The sequence below is a fragment of the Gymnogyps californianus genome, chromosome 16, assembly GCF_018139145.2.
Source record: "Gymnogyps californianus isolate 813 chromosome 16, ASM1813914v2, whole genome shotgun sequence".
NCBI classification, from domain to species: domain Eukaryota; kingdom Metazoa; phylum Chordata; class Aves; order Accipitriformes; family Cathartidae; genus Gymnogyps; species Gymnogyps californianus.
In genome coordinates, this window is record NC_059486.1 from 9733744 (window position 1) to 9758410 (window position 24667).

Genomic DNA, 24667 nt, shown 5'->3' on the forward strand with positions numbered 1-24667 from the left:
AACTGCTATGTGCACATCTGAAAACCCCCACGCTCAATGATTTGCTCCTGGGGGCAGCAAATTAACCCATACCATGAACCAGCCTCTCTCAGCTACAATGCAGAGAGGCAACCTCACATGACAGCCAGGCCTTGCGACTAAATCTAGCCTTCCCAGGCAGAGAAAAGAGAGCAGAGAGCCAGAGAAGAGACTGCCTCCAGGAAGAAAGGCTGCTGTAACTCTTCATCAGAGAAAAGGACCGAGGCACAAAAACATATCCCTGTCAGGGTCACACTGTCAGATCACCCTTGCTCAGAAGGAATTTGAGAGGGAGTGGGAACCCCAAAGCTCGTGGGTCACATCAGGAGGGTGAAATGAAAAACTCCATGAGAAGAGAGTCAAGAGAGACTATTTAAAAACCAAAAACAAAACAACACACAAATACAGCAATATCCTCCTCCACGGAATTCAAATCAGAGCTCTGAGCTGTGCCCAAATTATCAGGAAAAAGAGGATGGCTATGGGTAGGGACCCTGCCTGGCACACACTGCCCAAGGATACTCCAAGGGCAGTGTCCTGTTGTGTTTCCCTGCTTTTTCCATATACATGGGACAAAAGTACCTTGAAAACCCTCTTGTCCTCACTGTGCCCTGAAAAGCCTCAAGGGATCAGTATTTTGTGGGGAGAGAAACAAGAAGAGACAGCCTTGCCCAATTCCCACACACTGAAGGACAAATTACACTACGAATCTAGAAGTTGCAATCTGCCCTGAAAAGGAGTAATTTATTTGGGTTATGACAACTTTCCTGTTAGCCTGAACTTGTGGAAGATGCGTAGCTAAACCTGTGTATCTTGCTCCATACTGCCTGCTGCAACTTATGTGTGCTCAATGTATTTAACTTTTTTTTTTTATACCCCATCCCAAGGCAGATCGAGTACTTTCAAAGACCAAGTCCTTGGGGAAGGTGGCTAGTGGGTCAAGTACTTCAAGTGCTTCAAAAAGCTAAGTAATATTACAATGGTAGTTTTAAAATTATTTTTTCTAATCACTGAATCACAGCCAGCTCGCATCACAAGCCAGCCAGTCAGATGCAAATGGAAGGCTGTAACACCAGCAAAGCAGTGACTCTGGCATTACCAGTATTTCACTTCCTGTGTTTTTGTTTCCCTTGAAAAATCATCACTGCCAAGACAGGTGTCCATTTGCCAAGTAAACACTTCCTAGGACATGCACTGTGTAATTAAGTTGGACTTACGTCAAGTACAAATAAGCACCTGAGATAGAGATGTACAAGGATCAGATAAGATACATTCCCCTCTCGCTAATTAGTGCTGAAGATTCTCACAGGGCACGAGCAAGAGCTTTGAGACATAAAGCCAATGTGAAGAGAGGAACATTCCCCTCAGTATGAATAAAAAAGACCTGGCTGTGCAAGGGGACAATAAGAAATAAGCTCCTGGGCATACCAGTGGGGGTTCACACTCACTAAACCCCCCCCATACCCTTTGTGATACTTTTAATACTTCCATTCCAGGCAAGTCCTTTGTGCCGTGTGCCCAGCGGTCCCTTACCTTGCTTGACGGTGGAGGAGAGGCACAGCTTGCCAGCTTTGATCTGCTCTATGGCCATCTGCAGCCCCGAGGACAGAAGCTCCGCTACTTTCAGGTACAGCACGAGCTGCTCTGCATAGCTGCAAAGAAAGCACATTGCAATGCAAACAGATCGAGGGGACAGCGGTAAGTGTCCCGAAGGACTTCTGGTACGTAACGATACTTGGGTTGAGAGGGAGTGACAGAAGACTTGGGAGCTGGGCGGCTCTCTCCCCAGTCCTTACCTCCACTCCCGGCTGAGGAGGCTGATCTGGTCGGCCACCACGCTCTCGTGGAGCTGGTACTCAGATGTCACTGAACTGCTCATCTCGCCGGAGCTGCCTTTAAGGGCGGCAATTTCCATCACGTAGTGGACAAAGGCCAGCGTGAAGCGGAGGCTCCGCAGGATGTCAGTGTGCTCTTGCTGTTGAAGGGATGCCAAGGTGGGGGTTACAGAGGGAAAGCTGGCATGCCAGGAAGGGCTGCTCACCTAGAGCTGTGCCAGCAAGTCATCCCAGCTTACAGAACTAACACCCCGTCCCCACACACCCCTACACCTCTGCTTTGGGCAGGGACAGCCAAACTCAGCCCCGAGCCCGCACACCACACCAGTTCCTTCTCCACAGTAATAGCAGCAAGCAACAGCCCCAGGCCAGAAATTTCCAGGCAGCTCCCCGGAGAAGCTGGTGAGACTTGCTCCAAAATTACATGCCCCCTTCCCAAGGAGGATCTCAGCTCTGTGGGACTCCTTCAGAGCTCAGCCAGGACAGGGGAGAGACCATCTGCATCACGGGCCCAGCTCTGGTCCCCACCACAGCAATGCTGGTACAAAACGGAAAGCAGGTGCGGATTTCATGAGAGTGACAACTTCCTACGCCACAGAAAACTGCAAACACAGCGTGTCCAACCCTACAGCCCAGCCCTCACTTAGCCCTTAGTCTTTATATCCTTCCAGTTCAGTGCAATGAGCCCTGGGCGAGGTCCTCTGAAGGGACAGCAAGGACAACCTTTTATCTGCAACTCCTTGCCACTTAGTGAGTGGCATACACGCTAAGTGCTACGTTCATTTCAAAGCAGTTTTTCCTCTGCTATTACAGATCAAAGGGGATTATCCCATTTCTGGGAAGCTGCATTGCTTAAGTCACTGAAAACATTTTTGGGAAGTTACTATTTGTGGAAAAACTGAATGCTTGTGGGTCCTAGAAAATGAATTGCCGCCTGGATCAGATGCAACTCCATTGTTCGTACTCTCTCTGTAGAGAAGTGGCTAACCTGCTTGATCTTCAAATATTCAGTGGCTCAGTTCTCTCAAAGGGGGCTGGTAAGGATGTTTCCTACGTGAATTTATCAAAAAAAAATCCACGCTCAAGTTCTGCAAGCTTTTGTTTTTCATTCACTGGCTCAGGCACTTGGCTGCTGAGGCAGCTTTGACTATCTGAAATATGAATCTCTCCTCCCACTATCTTGCTACCCGGACAGTCCACTACGGTAAGGAAATGTTAGCTCCATCTTCCTCTATTTTCTTTAAAAGCAGGGGAGGAACTTGGAGATTAAGTAATTGCCAAGCCATACAAGAAGTTTGTGGCAGAGCAGGAAACTGCTGAGATCTTGCAGGTCTCAGCCTGGTATCTCTAACCAATGCACGGTCCTTCCTCTCTGCTTATACGGTCAGCTTCTATTAATTACGCTGGTATTTGTGGCCTCATTTGGCATCACAAGAGTCCTTCCTTCCGTAGCCATCTCTGTATTGTGTTTTTAAAGCACTGCAAAAGAAACTAAAACCTAGCCTTCAATTTGCCTTGTCTGCACCTAAAGAAACTTTTACAAAAGATGGAAGAACCACCCATCTGAATGCAACAGCTTTACTCAAGATAAACAAGGGTGCTTAAACAGTAAGATTTCAATGCCCCGAAAGTATCAGCAGAAATCAGAACATCTGCCAGGTTTGCATTCTGGCCAATGCCACAGAGCACAAAGGGGTCTCGAAATATGCTACAAAGGTTTTATGACATGCAAATGGATTACTGTGCTCAGCAGAAATGATGACCGAACCCAAATGACTCATTACAGACATAGAAGCTGAGCGCTATTAACAACATCAAGTTGATACTTCCTTAGGACACTTCTCTTCAGACCAGTGTCCGAAGTGGTGGCAGCTGGCAGGGCCCCATACTTCTGGGACCTCACACAGGTAGGATGCTCAGTTCATCTCACTACTATTGTGATCACATCAATGCTGAAAGTCCTAGCCCTGTGGCTCTGCAGGTAATTAAGCAAACGAATGCAATTCAATGCATAATTGACAAAAAAATGGAGCTAAATAAAATCTGAAGTAGAAGAGCAAACCCACACCCTTAAAACAATGTATGCATATCTCTGCGGGTATCTAAGGGTTTTTAGCACCACCAGCAAAATTCAGATACAAAAAGCCTTCCTCAGTCCCAGACAGCCCAAGGAGGTATCACGAACAGAGCTGAAACCGTGACTGAACCTGCCTCCTACCTCTACTGCAAATGGGCAGCCTGACCTACATTTCAAATATATCTCAGCTACAAAAGCATTTGCTCGGCTTCAGCCTGTCTTCAGCCTGCAGAGAAGGGGAGCCTGGCAGCCTTTCACCTCGACAATCTGGTTCAGCTGTTCTGGTGCACAACATGGTGTCCCCCCTGCCCCACCAGTAGCACAAGTGTCAGGTTTACTTTTTTCCAGATCCTTTCAGCAGAGGCCGTATCACTGCCTGACTCCCCAAGCGCATGCAGCGGGCAGTCATTTGATACACTAAGCTACTCACGCTCTCAAGTCAGCTATTACTCATGTTGCGCCTTTTAAAAGGGAAACGGCCCGAAGTACCCAGGGTTTTCTTCAGAAACTGTTAATACAGAGTGCATCAGATAACTGATGTTTCCAGCCTGCAATTTCAGCTTTGGAATGGTGAATTTTAACCCCGGTCATGGGCTGTCTCATGGACTAAACAGCTTGGTAGCAGGCTCAAAAGTCACTGTGCTAAATATGCCCTGGGCTTTCTCAGCACTGCACTGGCCTTGCTCTCTTGAAACAACCAGTTTGCTCCATCTTTGGAAGCAACCCCCTTGGCTGCAAACATGGAGTCATGTGACCTCTGGATTTGCTTTACTTTTATTCCCCAGTCCTTTGGCCCTACCAAGTCCTTGGGATATACCCACCTCCATGAGTGTCTCTTCAGGCAACTCTGGTGCCTCAAATGTAACAGCACCTTCCAGGTTGGCGGTGATCGGATCAGCAAAAGCATACCGGAGACTTGAGGGGCCTTCCACAGCATCCCCACCAGTTCCCACTGCCAAGTGCCTGCCGGTGAATGAGCCTCCAGAACTGAGAGAGCTGGAAGACCCCACTGAGAAGAAAAATAGGCAAAGGAATTACTGAAGATATTAATAGTAGGCCAGGTATTCCTCGCCTAGCGGAGGGGACAATCCTCTGGGATCCAGGATCCTGGATCTGATAGGAGCCAGCAACAGGTACTTTGGAGGAAGACGCAAGGACTCTTGATGCAGAATAACCACTCCCCAACATAAGCTCCTTAGCAACTCAGGTAGACCAGCTTACAAGCTCAAGCAGATTTAGTGCACCTTCCAGAATGTCTGTCATTTATGGAGACAATTCAGAAGTACTCTTTTCTTCTTTTTTGTCCAAACCCTTTCTGAATCCTGCCACAATGTCTTGGGCTGATTTTTATCATACACCACCATAGCCAGCTTCCCCGTCGTGGATCAGCATGGTTTGAACCCTGGTTCCCTAGCTTTTACACTATCACTGAATGAGCACCTCTGATAAGTGAGATGTTTATCATGGTTTTAAACCACCAACCACCTACATGCAAACCAGGAGAGCTTTCCATTACATGCCCTGCACTTCTGCTTCCTCCTCTTTACAAACAGGAGGCTGGGCAGAGAGTGACTTCAGCTGAGTCAAGACCCTAACTTCAGGATTCAGCAGATCCTGTAAGTACAGTGCCCATCAGATAATTCCCTCACCATCATCTTTTCCCCTTCTTGACCACTGAATCCACCCTAAGAGCATACTGCATATCAAAGATGGACACTTCAAAATGAGTTTCTGTCTCAGGGTATTCCTAATACCTTCACCACTTCCAGAGGGCTTCGTATCCCCTGACACACTGCCACAGAGGGATATATTCTGTCTGACGGAGGGATGCCAATACCAGCTACAATGCTCTGCTAATTCTACCAAGGCAATATTCTCCATTGTCACTGATCCTTTGGAAGGAGATGTTTCTCTTCTACCCACAAATTTAATTTGCTGCCCTACCCTGCCTTCAAAAGGTTCAGCAATATAATAATGCACAACTGATCTGCAGAGGCACAGCCTTCTCTCCTCCCAAAGCTCTCTCCCTGTTGGCAGCTGTCCTGGTTTCAACTGGGATAGAGTTAATTTTCTTCCTAGTAGCTGGTATAGTGTTATGTTTTGGATTTAGTAGGAGAATAATGTTGATAACACACTGATGTTTTTAGTTGTTGCTGAGTAGTGCTTATACCAAGTCAAGCATTTTTCAGCTTCTTGTGCCCAGCCAGCAAGAAGGCTGGAGGGGCACAAGAAGCTGGGAGGGGACACAGCCAGGGCAGCTGACCCAAACTGGCCAAAGGGATATTCCATACCATATGATGTCATGCCCAGTATATAAACTGGGGGGAGTTGGCTGGGAGGGATGGATCGCCGCTCGGGAACTAACTGGGCATCAGTCAGCCAGTGGTGAGCAACTGCATTGTGCATCACTTGTTTTGTATATTCTAATTTTTTTATTATCATCATCATTATTTTCCTTCCTTTCTGTCCTATTAAACTGTCTTTATCTCAACCCATGAGGTTTTTTTTTTCGATTCTCTTCCCCATCCCACTGGGTGGGGGGAGTGAGTGAGCGGCTGTGTGGTACTTAGTTGCTGGCTGGGGTTAAACCACAACAGCAGCTATGCTTCAAAGCTAAGTAGATCATCAAAGACTGGCAGAGCATTCTCAGATCTTTCAGAGAGAGGAAAGGACCAACAATATCACATTCTGGATACCCTGTAATTCCAAGAGGCTGTTTGCAGACACTGTTATGACTCATGAAAAGGCTCTGCCTTTCTATCTGTCAAGTGATCTTACTCATGGCTTGTCCAAGCACTTGGGGTGCAGAGTTTCAGCTTGCAAAGCTCCCCTTTTCACCATTAACCTTGTGCATTAACTATAACATAAGGAGTTACTGCACAGACCTAATAAACAAAGCTTGCCAAGCAGCATTGCTTTGACCACCTTGACCTAATGCTATGTATGTGTTGTAGGTTCATTATTCAACAGCCTTCTCTTCCAGGCATCCCATCTGAGATCTTGACTGTTCGGCAGACCCTTAAGCATCCAAATATCAACCCACTAAAAACTGGTGCTTGGATCTGCTTCCAAATTGCTATTATCCCTGTAAAAGCAATACAGGAAGTCTGAATTCTCTATTCGTAACATTTCAGTAGTAGCTAGAGGCTGCAGCCAGGATAGTAACCCCATTGTGCTGCAGGCCTCTCAGACACTTTGTAAGAGTCTCTGCCCTACAGAGCTTACCCTCTAAATAGGCAAGACAAAGAAAGGATTATGGTCCCAACTTTCCAGACAATCAAGGATGTGAGTGGTTTTAGTTATGATAGAAATCCAAGCCATGCCCAGGAACTGAGCCCATGTGTGCCCCCATCCCAGTCAAGCAGCTTATTCATGGTTACATCCAAACCTTCCCTGCAGTAATTAAGAACAACAGAGTCGACTACATTCAGATGATGAACAGCCAAGACGAGAACCCAAACAAGCCAAAAATGCAAATAAAAGTGTCCAAATATTTTCTTAAACTGAACATAGACTCTAGCTCCCAGACACACTATCCCAAAAGGGCCAATTACCACAGCTTCAACTGTTGGCTGATGAGGCCAGAGCACTGGCTTCTTAAAAGAAGTATCTGTCAAGCAGGAGCGCATTTCCCCATTTCCTACTTAAGCAGCTCAGAGCATGAGTAACACCACTAATAATTTTGCATACAGAGCCATCCTGACCCTTTCCTAACGGTACTCATGCACTGAAATTGTTGGACACGGATGGTCACGCTCATCTTTTATAGCTCATCCAAAACCCATGGGGAAAACGATCAGAACACAACACAACCTTTACGTTTGTTGACCTGTCAGCAACAGTGGGTCTATGAACAGCTGCAGCGTTATTCCTGAAGCAGAGAGCAATGAAGTAAAAGAAGAGTTTGCCTGTCTCTTCCAGTACTGGAAAACCACTATCTGGCACTAGTCCTTGTGCCAGTGCAAACAGTTACCGGCAATAACTGGGGTTGGCAGGAGCCAGCACGAGAACCTCAAAGGCATTTAGACCAGCTGAGCTCTACAGACTGTGCTCTGAGCAGCCCTCTGCCACCACCAGTGTTCAGCAGCAAGGAATTCAACACATCGCTCTGCTCCCAGGCATTCCCACTGGAACAGGCAGGTAGGTATCAGCCCTTTACCTGAAAACATCCTGGTCCTCGTGGTCTGTGGGGGGTTGTTCCACTGGGAGGGGATCCGACAGTAAAAATCACTGGGGATGGGCTAGCAGAGCCCCCAGCCCGGGCACCAGAGTGCAGGGTCCCTCCGTAAGCACCTGAGGGAGCTGGGGAGACAGTTGAAAGGTGTAGACTGGCATTACAGGAAAGTTACTCAGAGCATGGTGTGCCTCACCCAGCGGTTTGATGTTCCTGCAGACTCTCTTGGGAGACAGTGGCTACCAGCACAGGCCAGCGCTCCCTTTGGAGGCGTTCCCCGAAAACACGACCAGGCCAGGCTGGCATGGACTACAGGACACGAGCCTGGGCAGCGTTACACATTGCTGCAGCTGTTCTCTCCTCCTCGCTTCCCAACCTGCAAGCCCAGGAAGACCCACCCTTGCAGAGCCATTCATACTCGAGCAGCCTGGCAGAAAGTCCCCATTTCCACGTCATCACATTCAGAAGGGGCCAAAAGAGGAAGCCCTGCCTACAAAAATCACACCACTAGCCACCAATTACACAGCACGCGTAGCCCACAGACCTTCGAGCGCTCCACAAAAGAAAGGAAACATCATTACACTCCTCACACACGGCAGTCACTTGCTTTGCCAAAAGCCATCAGAAAAGCAGCCTCCCATTTGTAGGAGGCATGTAGGCAAACTGTTCACCCCAACCCAGGACATCCTGCCAGATCTGCCTGGCCTCCCCACCTACCTGCAATTTCCATTGGCTTCTCATTGTTCAGGCTGTCGTTGCTGCCAGCTTCTGAGATCTGTGCCCCAAAGGCGGCCTTCAAAAGCAGGTCAGTGAGCCTGCCTGTGCTCAGAGATCTAAAAAGAGGACGTACAGCATGATGCAGAAAGTCAACAGGTGCAAGGTTTCAGCTAACTTCCACTTCAGTTTGTGCCATTCCTGGTCCACAACCACGTAACACTACACAGCAAACAGTCTGGAGCTGAAATAACCACTCTTCCTCTTTCAACAGAGGATCTGAAGCACCTCCTGCTACTTGTAGAAAGCATACAACTACCATGACTAACTGCAGTAAGGCAAGTACTGACTACAGCATTATTGCAATACAATTTTTCTTTGATGGAAGATACAGAAATTAATATCAGAGGACTCCTCCAGATCACTGGAGAAAGCTGCAGTCTGTGGAAAGGCATGTAAGAAAAACTTAACACTAACACCTGAGTGACTTTGTATCCTGCAATGCTCATGACAGTCAGCATGTGGCGTTCAAATATATCTCTAGTCTGAAGATCCGTGCCCATGGACACATTGCTGATGGACAAGGAACACCCATAACGCCCTCTCATCCATGACAGGGACAGGCTCCACAAAGGGCAAGGCATGCATCTGCATAATTGCAGGGAGTCTGGTCTAATAAAAAAATCCTGCATCCCCACTTGATGAAACCCTGGACACTGAACACAGCGTGAAGCTGCAGACAATCTTTCATTTTATAAAATCTAAGGCCAGGGCCTGCCCCTGTAGTGGAAGACTTTAAAAATCTGCATCATATCTGCTTGCAATCCAAGGGTGCTAGCAGTTAACTACAGAATGTTTATGGATGCTACATTACAACTTCAATGTTAGCTGGGGTTTGAAATTTGCCCCATCCGTCCTGTATTAGGGAACGCAGCACCACGGTATAAAGCAGACTATAGCTCACCTGCCCTTGATCTCTTCCACAGGCCTCAATCCCAAGCCAGTTTGCTGGCAGTGGAAATGACCCATCTCCTTCAGATCTGGCAAGGTCTTGTTCCGTGTCGGAGTCATCATGACCCCCTGATGGGCCAAGAGGGTGAGGAGATTCTGGGAACTTGGGGTTTTGGGAAACTCAAATGGGGACACAGCCTAAGAAGAACAGAAGAAACAGAGATCTGTCTTTAAAAGAAGGAGGAAAGTTCCCCTCGCCCCCCCATTTGTTATCAAAATTAAACTGTATGCTTAACAACCTGCCTGAAATAAAGAGGCAGAAATCCCACCCCATGCCGTTACTTGTCCCCAGTCCCAGAAAGACTAAAATGAAAGGACAACAAACTCTGCTGAAAATTTGTAGCAGCCTAACATAAGCAGAGAAAACGCTGTCACAGTGTCAGCTTTGCATGAGACACCAGGGCTGTCACCTGCTTAACCGTCTGCCGTCTCTGCTGGGGATTCCTACCGGGGACACACTTGCATCACAAGCCAAGTCGCTGTGTGCAAACCAGCCCAGGCACTGCAGTTCACTAATGCGCTTCTGCCTAATCTGGGCAGCTCCTTTTCATTGCCTGTTTAAAACCTTGGACTCTGCTCAGATGCTGCACACTGCTGCCAAGTGAGATCTGTCCACTAAGAACTAGGACACTACCCTATTTCACACAGATCACTAAGCAGCCCTTGAAGAAAAGCAAACAAGCGGTGATAAATCCAGGTCAGAGTTATCTGATCACGCAGTGGTTCACCCCCAAATAACCCAAAAGATCGAGCCGTGAGAAACCCAAAAGCAGACTCCTTGACATACCTTTGTAGGGGAGCCCATTATAGTTGGCAAAGGGCTTCTCTGCATGAACTCAGACAGCTTCGGTGAGGATCTGAGCTGCCGGCAGTGCTGCAAGCCATGAATCTGCAGAGGCTGGCTGACTGGGGTATGACCAAAGTGAGCAACAAGAGGGTCAGAGTGCTGCTTGGTTATCTTCTGCCTGCAGGAATGCAAATCTGACAGGTTGGGAGCACTGTGGAGCCGGGAGCCCATCCCTCGAGCAGAGTGTTCCGGCGTCGAGGAACCTGGAGGGCCCAGAGTGACAAATCACATCATTTTCTAGTTCTAACACAAAAAAACCAGCCTGATCCCAGGATCCACCACTCAAACATATACAGATCAAAACCTTCAGTGGATGGCTAAGGGTGGCACTCTGATCAGTGCCACAAAACTGACTCTACAGGAGGAAGAGAGATGAACAACGGGGAAATAAAAGTGTAGCTTCTTTCCTTCATTGCAGCCCTTACAGAGAAAGGGACCCTGACTGTCAGAGCTCAGCAGCAAGGAAATTACACATCAAGCAGGCCACTTGGCAGAGGGGGTGTTGGGGGTTTTGAGATGCTTTTCCTTCATTCAGTCCATTGACTTCAAAGTCCCAAATTTGAGTTTTTGCAACACAGGGTCTGTCAGCACTGGAAGATGCTGGCTGACGGGATGTGAACGGATCAACCCCAACTCCTACCAGCACACAGAAATCCTGGCCGGCCAAGCATCAAGAGAAGCTGCTGAAGGAACATACCCAACCTTGAATGCCCTGAGACTATGGTTCTGGACTTATCCACAGGAATAATGAAGGAAGGTAAGGACCAACGCACCCGCAACAGGAATCCGGCTTCTCACTTCTGCTCCAAGAGAAGACGGGATAACAGTCTGGCTGGGCTGCTCTGGGATTGTTCCAACTTTGAGGGAACACAATAAAAAAAATTTTATTCAGCATTAAGTTTCCATAGGTAATAACAACACTATGCACCACCTGTTTTATAGAAAGATGCTAGTTATCTCTTCCATCTTCTCAGCCCTAGCTGTGTAGTGAAAAGATCAACAACTCCTGTAAAAGGAGGAAAAAAAACTTCTGTCTGGTATTAGTTTAGCAAGTTTTAGTCTGACTTTGCAGTGGTATTAATTCAGAGGGATCGAATATGAATATTCTGCATTTCCCCACCAGCAGAGACTAATAAATATAGGAGTGGAGACACGAGGGTTATAGAATAGCTACTTACATCAGAGTCTGTTTCTTTATAGATAACAGCAAATTGCATCAGTTGCACCCTGGCGTTTTTCTTATCCCTTTCCACTGGAATTGCCTGTTAGCGTCTGGATCAGGCTACCAGATACTCAGACAGCTACTTTTCAGTTTGAACAGTGACATTCAAGCCCTTCCAAAGCTGGTCAGAATTTTGCTCTGACAACAATTGGCGTACATTTTTTCTCACCCCAGCCCCAGCCAGTAGAAAGATACTTTGCACTCACAGAAGCCCTCTTCAGAGGGCAGCAAAATGTTTGATGCAGACACCAAAACAAAGCTTGCCTCTCCTGGGGCTAATAGGTGTTTTCCTCTCCATTTTACTGAGCCCAAAACACTTGTCAAATAATCTATTGAGAAGAGCCATGGGAGAACACAACAATCTGAATTCCCTATTACCTGGCAGCTACAGCTGGTCATAACCTCCCTCTTTACAGGAAAGAGGCACGTGAATTTATTAGGGCAGCAACATGCCAGTTGACATCTTACCTTGCGGTGATGGCATAAATGGCTTGGCACCGCCAAAGGAGAGCTTTCTAGAGCTGGGCACAGATCCATGCTCTCCAGGATAAGGAGGGGAAGCACCAGTTTTAGGAAAGCCGAGAGGACTTGTACTGCTAGATCTCCGGACCGTACCAGACCTTATAGGAAACAACAGCAGCACGCACATTACTCCAGGTGCCAGTAAAGAGGGGTAAGGAGAACAGTATCACCAGACACTTACACACACACACAGAGCTACTTCCACAGAAGCAGAACTTCATGGCTGTTTATTCTGGATCAAAATCCCACTGTTCTAGGACTACACCAATACAGATTAAGATGATAATCCTTGTTCTCAAGAGTTTCAATCCAAACAAAATTTTGCAAAACAAATGAAAAGAACGAACGAGATTAGCTTAGGTGTAAGCAGGAAAGTCTGTCATTTTTCAGAAGTCACTTCCAGATGCTTTCAGGTATCTAAATCAATCCTGAACAAGACACAGTTTCATATCTTGCCACGTTCAAGGTGTTTATTTTAGGCAGTGTCTTCAGAATGCCCTGAGAGGGCTTTATTCAAGTATTCCTCCTGTGCTGAGCCACTCACTCTTTGGTCAGAGCAGCCGTTTAGGTAGAAAGCTCCGTAAGTGCAGGTTGTATGATGCGGAGGTAAGCTGTGCCAAAGGCACTGCTCTGCAACAGAGCTTTGACTCAAATCAGAAACTACAGAGCAAAACAGAGCAGTGTGTGGCTGTCAGATCTGAAACAGTTCAGTACTACCCAGAGGAATTTCTCTTTGGGCTGGATAGTCAGAATTGCCTGGGCTCCAAACTCCTTTAACTCCTTGTGAAGCCTCACTTTAGGGAGTTAAAATTAATTTGTACAGCCCACGCATGCAGGAACCTCAAGTATTACCCAGCTGCTAAAATGAAACAGAAGAGGAAACTAGACTAGCGGGAAAGTGAGTACAGCCACACTGTCACTCGGAAGAGAGCTGGGATTATTGTACATTAATTAATTATTTCTCAATATTTTCGTGTTTTCACCACTCATTAAGAACACATAACCTAAACTCTGTGTACCGAAATGTCACTCCGCCTCTGCAGGCTCCTTCACCAAGATTCCCATTACACTCCTCTATATGAGAAAACAGTCTTTTCATCAAATCCTTCATTCTACACTCAGTTTGGAAACATTTTTTCCCTTGTTAAAAGAATATTAGTCTCAGACAGTAGGTGGTTTTCTGGACATGAATTGATGAATATGCTGAAAAAACCCCTCTGTGCTCAAGCCACTGAAAGATGCTGCCACCAAGGTATCCTGCCTCCTCTCCCAGTGATGCTGCATTAAGCTGTCCATACGTGTCTGAACAGAAGGAACAAAGGCATATGGGTTTCAGCAGCGCAAGCAGGGCTAGCTACATTACCCAGGAATGGCAAAGTCATCCTGATGAAGTGTCAGTACATCTACTCAACAACACTACGAGGTCTATGTTTTACTTTATGACACGTCCCAGAAAATAAATGAATAAATAAATAAAAAGTATTTCAGTAGTTGAGATATAAGAATTTGATCCGCTACCCCCCCCACCTCCCTTTTCAATGTGCTACTACATTTCTTAGCTAAATGAATCCATGCTATATGCACACGCTTGGAAAAAAGGAAATCCTTTAAAATTTTAACCTAAAAATCACTTCTCTTCAGGTTGCTCCAGATTCAGAGGCCTAACGCTCATCAAGTGCCTGGCCCTGAAGCAAAATGAATACACAACAAGGAATCGATGCCTGGCAAGGTGAAAAGATAGCTAGATGTCCAGTGGCAGAAAGTATTGCTCCCTCATGTTTTTAACTCTCCAGAATATGAGCCATCCAGAAGGCTGAATATTATCTACCAGGAACTTGCAGAAAAAAACACCAGCTGACTGCTGCGGCTGAGAGATGTGGAATGTCAAATGCCACCCTACGAGACATGGGATAAGCAAGCAAGCAGACGAGCAGGACAGGTGATGTGGCCAAAAGTATGCACACATAATTATCACCTCAACAAGCAACATATCTATCCACAAACAAGCTACGTTACGCAGGCATACACCAGCCAGTCAGATGACAGTGGTCGATTTTTCAGGAACAAGAGTGTTTGTAGTCAAATGACTTGGCAAACATGACGAGGCACTTGGCTGTAATGGCCTGATTGATACACCTGATGGAAAAGTGGAATCACATACTAAATGCTTGATGAAGATTTCTCCTTCCATTCCTGAAGGGTGTCTACTGAATTTGCTGATTAGAGGAAGTGATGGTGAGAGACAAATATGGCTTCCCGGGGCAGAAAAAAACATGACGCCAGAGATTTTGAGAAGATGCTAAAAGCAGAGTGTGAGTCATCCTGATCGTCTCCATTCCTCGAGTTCCTCTGCAGGGACGATGCTAATCTCATCATTACACAGTGGTGACTAAAAGGAGCAAACATGACAGTTTGATCCCTGACTGGTAGCTGCAGGCTGTGAACCTGAACTCAGCAGCCCGTCACCAGGCCTGGGGTCAGCACAGCGTGCCTACGTGCATCCTCTGCTCCAGAGCTCTCGCTTTATACGTCACATGGATAACCAGGACTCTTCTGTGAGTTCCAACACTAACAGGGTCCACAAGTTTTGCTTTAAAAAATACAAGGCACGTAGGAAACAGGAAGGAGCTTGCCATGTACTCGAAGAAGTGAACATCAAACAGTATTAAAGTAACACTGGCACAAAACAATCTCTCTGCTCATCCTTGATTGATATCAACATATCGTGTCTCTACTTCTGAGTCCACTTTGAATAAGCTTTATCCTGAATTAGGCTGGCTGAAGCCCAAACTTAGGCTGACATAGGTATTACCCTACTTCTGAAATCTAAACTTGAACTAATCCAGATACCAAAACAACTCATCCAAAAAAAGACACGACACCTCATAGACACTTCTGTTTGAATGCCCCTGCTGTACAAACTCTTTAAGATCCCGTATGAGTCCCTTCCAACTAGTCTACGACCTGGGCTGCCGCTGTCAACCCAGATTTCAAACCTGTAAGAACCAGAAATTATACGTGAAAAGAGATAGAAGCCCTATGTGTCTTGGATGTGCAAGGCATTACCACTGAACTCAGAAGGTCAGCTGTACGGCTGAAGGCTGGCATCTGGGTCTTCCTGACAGCCTTCAGAAAACATGCTCTGCCTCACAGGCATAAATTGCTCATGATTTAATCAATCCTGGCTGCATAACCACATTAATATGCAACTCGTGTAAGACACATCATCTATGGTGTGACTAGCTACAGGAACTAATTAAGGTGAAGTCAGGTAAGTTCTGCAGCCCCATCCATTTTAGTTGTTTATCTCAACTTTTTCCTTTTATAAAGGCATCTGCCGGATGGATGGTTCTCTGCTGGGACACCCAAACCATAGCTGCCATGGGAAAAGCTATCAGACTCAAAAGGGCTCAGCCTGCACTGAAAGTTGACGGGAGCTGTCTCGCATACATGCACACAGATAAAATTTATACTACTTGGTAACAAATAAATCTCAACATCACTACAGAAATACTCCAAACCTATGTTACCACGTAACACATACCACATTGGGTCCCTACAGCAAGGAGGAGAGCCCATCACACAGGGAAATTTTTAGAGGTACAGAGAATAAACTGTGAAACAGTTTGTTTTACAACCCTCAGGCTGTAACACAGGAGCCTCCGCGCTGACTTTGCCCCCTCCTCCCAGCCCCAGCACTTACCGCGGAGAGGTGTATTGATTGGGAGACTGCAGGTTCTGCTCAATCCGCCGGTAGTTATGAATTTGTGTTGGGACTGGAATGGGCACGGAGTGTCCGTACTTGCTGCTAGAACACTGACCTGGCCGGCTGTTGAAAGGAGACACACAAAGAAAGCCTCTTGTAAGGGGTGGGCCATCAACCAGGTAATTGGAGGTTTTATCTTCATAAAGCAAAAGTACACAGAGAGCGTCCCCTTGGCTGCTCTTGGGTTGTGGGTTTATACTGGGAGGTAGTTCAAAGTCATATCAAAGGGAAGTGGCACCACACATCTCCTGAAAACAGGCACCTTTCTTCCAGCACGATTCCCACCCACAGACCAAAGTTAAAACACACACCCAAGCACACCACTCCCTCCAGGAAAACTGGAGCCCTGCTATTTCAGGCCACAACTGGCCTAGTTTCCAGCAGCTCAGATCCACAGCCAAAGAGCACATCATTGAACAGGGGCTAAACATTCGTGGCTCACAAAGGACACCAGTAAATATTTTGCTGCCAAGAGCTACTTGCAATTCATGCAGAGGCACTGCTGCAGCAATGGCATCTCCATGAAAGTCTCAGCACGCCACAAAGAGAATATAAACTTGCGGTCTATATCAGAGTATTTGCAAGTTAACTACAGGGTGGAGAAGGCAACTCGGGCAAGAATAAATTTAGGGGACAGGAGGTGGTATCTATGTACTCATCAAGGTCAGCTGGAATATCACACACACAAAATGGGAAAGGCCCATTCTGCAAACTTCAGACTTCATTCTAGTTCCATCCCAGCAGGTTAATCAGCTCACGTCTGATATCTATTCCCCCGGGTGACAGTTTCCCCTATTACTCTTAGCCTGTACACCACACTATACACAAACCATGCTATACACCACATTTAACTAAGTAGCCGCCTAAAGTCTTTTCCCAAAGGCTCCAGAATTCTAGGATTAATTGCCATGGCAATGCTATTTACAACTGCCAACACCCATTGCAGGGATGTTGCACAATTACAGAAAGATCTTATTGGTAATGAAGGCTTCTGCGGTCTTCCTTGCTGTCAATCAAGGACGCGCACCTGGGTCTGCCCCTGAGAAGCAGAAAGTATCACTTCTTCGGGTCTAACACTTGGAGTGGAAGTGTTTTACGTAAGACAAACGGAGATATTTAATTCAGCAAGAATGTACATGTGTGCACAGGGGAAGAGAGAAGAGTTTGTGTCTTATTTGGCAAAGCATCCCATTACCAGAATTTCTTTTTTGGGGAAGGTCAGCAGTACTCTGTGGTTTACAGTGACAGTGTTGAACAAAGCTGACCTCCAGGAATGTGTCTGCAGATCTGCACACTGTGCACGTGAAGATGCTCTTCCATCACAACAGAGCCAAATAACTGAAACAGATCTTTCATCAAGGCTGAAAAATCAAAACATGATTCCGATTTCCTCCTTCCTCTCTCAAAATGTCTACTGATATTTTAAGTTCTATATATTCCTCCTTATTTCTTCCACCAAGAGAACAGACTTTTAATCTGATGTCTGTCTCTAAAAGGCAGCATGGAAGCCTTGAATCTTCATTGACGTACAATAAAATAAAGACATTCAAGGTTTCTGATTGCTCAGTGAAAAGGTGAGGCTTTGGTGTCTCTGCCTTCCACCAGTGTAAGACATGGAGTCAGACAGACATAAAGCGAACAGAGCTTTAACCAAGAAATCTGAGGGTTAACGTCAAACTTTATACATATCCTGACTTTCAACATACATTTCAAACACTATCTCTTCAATCTGGCCAAAATCCTTTGGGGGAAAAGTAGTTCTCTGGTGAAATGATCCCCCCTCTCTCCAAGAGTTATAACAAATCCTTATAGGAGCCAGGTTTCTCCACAAGGTGCGTGTTGCAAAAGAAAGCATCCAAATGAGGCGACACCTACTAAACCTGCTAATTGCCCTCAAGCCTTAAAGACTACGATTGACCATAAATTTGCAAAGATCAAGAGATAAAGCTGGGACAGGGAGTTTAATTACTTGGCAGTAATTAAAAGCTCTTTGAAAATGGTATTAAATTCATTGCTGTGGGATACATCCAAGAAAGTACCTTTTGTTAGACTTATTAAGCATCTTCAACAAGGGGGGGGGGGGGGGAAATCAACTGTCAGCATATTTTTATCCTGCCTAGTCCTCATGCTCTTTAGTTAAAAACAAGGAGAGCTGCTCTAGAGTGTACCATGACATCCTGAGGAAAACCCACTGCTGGCCACTCTAAAATAGCCTTTGCTTTCTGTCCTAGTTGGACTGCATCCAGCATTGCTTGCTAGCCTAGAGCCACACATGAAAGGGAGAACTGCTGCTTCCAAGTGAGCAAAGACGGAGAGAAAATCACCGTGCCAGTGAAGCCAAGCGCTGAACCAACAGGCCTCATGACATCTACAGTGAAGGGCACTGAAACCCATGTTAATAGTAAGGGCATACCTGGGTGGCACCAGTTCAAAGCACTTTCAGGGGACAGATCAAAGATCATGCTTTACACTCTGGATTTGGAGTGACTACTCCAATCTTTCATTACTTATGTCTTATTCCCCATCCTGGACAGGGCAGGAAGTAACTTTTCAGTCTTTCTTCAAAGCAGATAGAAAAGTGGGGAGTAGCACTAGAGGGTTTGGTATCTGCCCCACAGAAGCTGCTGGGAATGATTAGGAAAGACAGCGGGAGCAGAAACATGTCTAGATCATAGCCACTGGCATCGACTTGCCACCTTCTGATCCACTAGAATACAATGAGGTCAGTTCGGTGAAGACAGCGGTGAACAGTGAAAAGCAGGCAGCATTTGTAGTCAACTTCCATGAATTTCCACTCACTGCTGTCCAGAAACAAGGCCAAATCCTTTAATAAAGACTGATCCTCAGAATGCAAAGGAATCAGTTAAGGAATAAGCTGTTAAAAAGCTTAGCAGGCAACGGCATAAGAAGCCTCATGCAATTAAACTCCACATTGCGGTACATGCTTGCCAATTAATCTGATCACGTCAGCAAGGCTTTGAGCTATATTCCTCTCCTTTAAATTTGTATGCTTTGAGGCTATGTTTTGTCATTTTCTGGGCTCCGTTTATGTGACAAGTGTGTCCAACACATAGCCTGGGACTACATTTTCTTCTTAAGAAAGATTTTAGGGTCATCCGTCTCCCAGTGTGAAATCCCCTTCAACTGTCCTCCCCCAACAGGTGCCATACTGACAGAATAGAAGATGAAAGCCGTCCTGCTTCCCCAGTAGGCAAGAATGAGATGGGAAGCAACACCGCCAGCTCCCTATAAGCTAAGCACGTACCCTAAAGCTTCAAGCTCTAGAGTCAATGGGATCACCTTCCACAGACCATTAACGTCTTCTGAACATAAACGCGTCTGGAGGCGCTGGCGGTGCTTGGCAGCTGGTGCTGTTGTGCGTGGGCAGCTGTCACCTACAACATTTCTGAATGCCAAAGCTGAGTTTATAGCAACTGGTTCAGTTGGAACTAAATCTATAACCACGCCTGTTTGCACTTGTTACTCCTACTCCTGCACCCTCTGTTACTAAACAAGGCCCATGTAGCAGCATTACTTCATACAGACATAGTACAACGAGCTGTTTGGAGCTTCAAGCAAACTGCAAACAACTAAGTAGGCCCAGATCTGTCCTTCAACAGCAAGGAGAGATGAGCAACACTCCTCCACGTTTGCCCTCCTATTCCTTCCCAGTTATTCAAGCCCATAGTAGTTTCAGCCTCTAACTCACTGCATGAATTTAGAAGCAAGGGTCTTTAGCTGGAATACTCACCGCCTCTGCAGGCTGAGCACAGAGGGGATGAGTAGCACATACATGCCAGTAGAGTACATTTACTTTCTGCTTGAGAATAATCCCTGGCCCCCCAGGGCACAGAGTTAATTCCAGCTCTACTGCATTCTCTCCTGGCCCCTCCTGAGGGCCAGAAGAGGGACAGACAGGCTCTGCAGTTGGGACTGATCAGTGCCCGAGGCTGGGGAGTTTCTCCTGGGTGTTTCTTGTTACCCTTTAATTAAATGAGAGATGTGGATCTTGTCTAGCACACCAACATCTGTAAAATCCCCTCTTGGAAGCCAATGCGTGTTCAATTAATCAATGTTTCATAGTCACCACTGAACAGTCTTTCTTACCTGGATGGGCTAGGAGAACTGCTGTACGGGGGTGAAGGAGACGGTGTCCTTCCCTGGCTTTCCAAGCCTGCTGAAGTCACCAGAGAACTCCTGAAGAATGACAGAAAGAACCCAGCTGTTAGAGCCTGGGAACCAACCCTGCTCCACCCCTACAAAGCACAGCAACAGAGCTATGTCTGCCCAGCACCCTCTGCTGAGTCTAGCTGTAGGAGCCCTGGGGCCTGTCACACTGCCTGACACACACTCTGGTATTCAGGAGCCACATGCTGATGATCAGACTGAAAATGGTCAGAACCAGGCAGGTGACAGCTATCCCTGAAACAAAAGTTAACTCAGCAACATCTTCCCTCCCATCCACCAGAACCCAGAAGTCCCTAATGCACAGTATGCTCCAGTGGCTAAACAATTTCAGTTGCCTTGGTGATCTTACCCACTGTACATCAGGCTGTCTTGGATTGGTTTCCCTCCTGCAGCCTCAGCAGTTAAATCACCTGAGGAACAAGGAAGTGCAGAAACAGATTAATTCAAGATAATTTACTTAAAAATCTTTATATATTCAGAGCAACTGAGATTTTGGGTAGAATTTCCTGCTCCTCCAAAACCTGCTCAGTTGCTTCTGAAGTCAGCGTTTTGCAAAATACATGTGGGCTGAAGCTGATGTGGATGCTGCTGATCCTTATACCCTGAAGTTTTGGAAAATTTAAGCTGAAAGGAAATCCTTTCGGAAGGGCGCCAAAACCTGACAGAGTCATTTGGGGCAAGAGGTATATGTCCACTTGTGGTGCAAGCAACTAGCTGCTGTGTAAAAAGACAGTGGTATATGTTGCACGTAGGGCTTTGAAACATCCGTGTCCTAAGTGGCAAAAATCCAGGGCAGCCAAATGAGCTGGCAGCTGGATACACAACACAGGGGAGTTTGTGCCTTTGCCAAAACATCTGAACACTGGAAACACGACTAACACAAGACAAGTGTATACTGGTCCCATCACTGTTCCCAGGAAAAATACAAGCAACACTGAGCTCTTCCTTATCATAAGGATTGCACAGCAGAGACCTTTCACAGATTCCAGTTCTACCCCTCCAAATTCCTGTTTCAATACAAGTACTGCAACTGTGAAAGGAGGAATCACAGCATTTATCACCAAGTCCCAACTCAGCAAAGCATCATACACATAGTCAAGGTTGAACAATATCCTTCTGCTGGTTAAGGAAGGACTTGTGCATGGACATACTTAGGCATGTGGCTGAACTGGGGCCCTGGCCTCTATGTACATATGTATTTTCAAGCAATTCCTATCAAAGTATAAACACATAGAGGTGCTAAAACATTTGAAGAAAAATTCAACATCTTTTAGTTTTTCTCAGGGATTTTTTCAAGTGCAAAATCCAGCTTGCTAGCTGAAATCCCGTCTTGGACTCTGATGCTGAGTGAAACTGAAGACAGGATGACATGGGAATGGTTTCTGAGAGAGAAAGACATTTCCCTGTGAGCCTAATTATCTTCTTTTCCAGTTGGATTTCCAGGTTCAATCTCTTATTGAGGTCCCCGAGTAATCTTTACTCTCAAATCCTATCTCTGAAGGTAATTAAAAAATATCCTATGAAACCAGCCAGTGAGACAGATATGTCTTCCAGCTTGAGAACAAAAACATTCCTGTTATTCAGTCAAAACAGACAGGTTTAATCGCTCTTTCAACTTTCTAGTAACTGTCCTTAACATCCACATACCCCTCTGCTTAGAACACCTGCATTTCCAGAAAACACCTTACTTGAGAACTGTGCTGGGACCATAACGAAGTCATCTGTGTCACAGGACGAATTCTTACTGCTGCTTCCAGCAGAGTCCTTAGATCCATGCAGAAAGCCGGGGGAATCTTGGGTAGGGGATGCCAGCGCCTTCTCCTGCAGCTGCTGCTGCATCTCTCCAAGGGACTGCTAATTCAAGAAGAAAACAAACACTGGCTTCAGCACAGCTACTTCATCATTCTGCTGGATCCTTTAAACTGAGCTGTACAAGGCTACGAACAACATTTTGCTGATAAACTAGGGCTGACAGTTTGCCAGAAGCAGCTGTTTAGTTTACTGAAAAGAAACAGCCTTTTATGTCCATATCAGAACAGCGCATCTTTTGTTACACAAAAGATACTACCAGCATGTCTGATGGTCCCCAGATAAGAAAAATTCACTTGAGGTATTGCATCCCTCTGCTAAGGCTTTCTGGATCAACCACACATTTTCTACCAACTCAATTTAGTATGGCTGTGAAACAGAGAAGAGCTTTCAGAGATAGTTTTGGTTGTTCAATTGGGTTACTTTTTTTTGTTTTGTTCTTAAACATGAAACATCTGGTCTCTACTCGCGCTTTTGCAGTAAGCAGCACTCAGGAGCACGTACAGAAGTGTCCCTGCACTTTCAGGACAACCCTGTTTTGCTGTAGTGCTGATAAGGAGTTAAAGAAAGGCCTGGAGGAGGCTAAGCATTCAACAGATGAACACCTCACAGCCGTCAGAGGCAGGACAGACCCTAAAAAGTCCCATTTTTCCACTTCCTTCAGCCAAACGATAAATAGCCCCACAATCCTTGTGTTTTGCAGACAGATGGAGGAGGCCAGACGGTTTAAGAAAGCTTTAAGACAGCTGAACTGCCCACGGAGTAGATCACAATCTTTCTCCTAATGCATTTTTAGGCTGAGAAAAACTTGAATCAGCTTTCACTTGGGCCCTATTAAGACCCTGTTCACCCTCCAAAGACTCTCTTGCTGTACCAGCGGGGACTCTCTCTCACTGTACGTGCAGTACATACAAGCAGAACGCATTTTCCAGCTGTCAGAGTTGTCTCTTTTCCACCCAACCTGCTAGCTCTGCCCTGCACATGTGGCATTTTTCACATGCTGGACCAGCACACCTCCATCAGCAAAACTTCAAAATGCAGAGCGGGACCAGTGCAGGACACTTCTAACATGGGACCCCCTCCTGGTCTGGCAGCACGTCTGTACCATCCCCGAGCTTCCCAAACTAGGAAAGCTCAGGGGAGAGAGTCTGCTTTTCACACCATCTACCCATTCCTGGAGTCTTATGGTCAGGAGGGTCTCAGCCTACTTAAGGCTGCAGGGGGGAAGAAGCTCTCGGGGATACAGTTATGCTACGTTCAGAGGAGAGCAGACCTCTCCTCTCTGCCAGCCCACACCATGAGCACTGACATCAACTTCTGATAGTGCCTCTCAGCCTTTCCCGCACCAGGCTGAGACACCTTGGCCCAGGGAAACTCACAGAACAAAGCAAAAAAGCAGTAATGCCAGGGAGGAAAAAACCCAATCCTTCTCCCTTCCTCTACCCATCACATCACCAGCATTTCTGAGTTCAAAGTCAAAAGGCAGCTTTCACCAAGAGCCTCCAAAAACAAGCTTTCAGTTCAGCGAGCTGGAGGAATGTCACTTCCCTGGTCAGTTAATATTCTGCCCTCCAGAAAAGTTTTCATCATTTCAGGTAACCAGAGACGAAAAAACGTCAGTTCAGATCATCTCTCACAAGACCACTGGACTGTGGCAGGTCTGGTCTGAGCAAACAGCTTTGCTGAACGTCCCTCTGTGGCGCCTGGGAATGCTGGTCAGAAAGGAGGAGGGTCACCTTACAAAGAAGGCTGGATATGCTGTCAAGCTGCAGAGATTTTGCTTGAAAACTGAGAACTCGCAGCCAAGTAAGCGGTGCTATACCCTAAGTTAGTGACTGTTTTTTGGTTCCAAGGAGCTTTCCATCTCTGCCAAGACAAGCTAGTGTCGTTAATACCAACTTCTTTCATAAAGGCATTTCATGTAATACCCAAACCCAGGCAGAACTAAAGCGTTCAGTAACTTGTACCAGAAGACAGCAAAAGCAGAGACCTTGTTTCAGAGAAGCAAGCAGGAAGACCATTAACACAAGCAGGGGATCCTCTGGGCTGTACTTACAGGAGGTGATGCCAGGTGGGAAGTAGAAGAGCTGCTGGAGGAACTACCGGAGCCTGAACTGGGATAAGAAGGCATTGGCACGGAAGCAGCTAAAACCAGCAAAAGACAAAACCAAAAGAAGTTGTCAAACTAAGATCAATCAATAATAAAAGGTCTTTTTCATCTCTTCCCATCAGGTGTATCTCATGTACCATCATGTATCTTATGTATCAGATGTGGCCAATTAAAGGAGAACAAAAGAAAAATTAGCATTCTGTTCAGTTGTATGATTCAAATCCATCCACTCCTCCGTGCACTATTTCACAGTTATAGATCTTGGGGTGGAAGGTCTCAGAACATCTGACCAAGATCAGACATCCACTCGACAGCTGACCTACACAGGTAGCAAGATGGTTTCTGCCCTAAAGAGCCTCCAAAGCATCTTTGCA

General features: G+C 46.2%; 1 protein-coding gene across 1 annotated transcript in view; it reads right to left on the minus strand.

Moving 5' to 3' along the window:
- The window catches only part of ULK1 (unc-51 like autophagy activating kinase 1), an 84561-nt gene that overhangs the window by 6361 nt on the left and 53533 nt on the right, over positions 1–24667 (minus strand). Inside the window, 15 exon segments of the mRNA XM_050906422.1 lie at positions 1552–1670; positions 1815–1993; positions 4752–4939; positions 8090–8125; positions 8128–8232; positions 8822–8937; positions 9783–9967; positions 10617–10879; positions 11450–11533; positions 12367–12518; positions 16124–16249; positions 20294–20383; positions 20724–20784; positions 22063–22225; positions 24240–24328. Of these exon segments, the coding sequence (XP_050762379.1) occupies positions 1552–1670; positions 1815–1993; positions 4752–4939; positions 8090–8125; positions 8128–8232; positions 8822–8937; positions 9783–9967; positions 10617–10879; positions 11450–11533; positions 12367–12518; positions 16124–16249; positions 20294–20383; positions 20724–20784; positions 22063–22225; positions 24240–24328 (1956 nt within the window).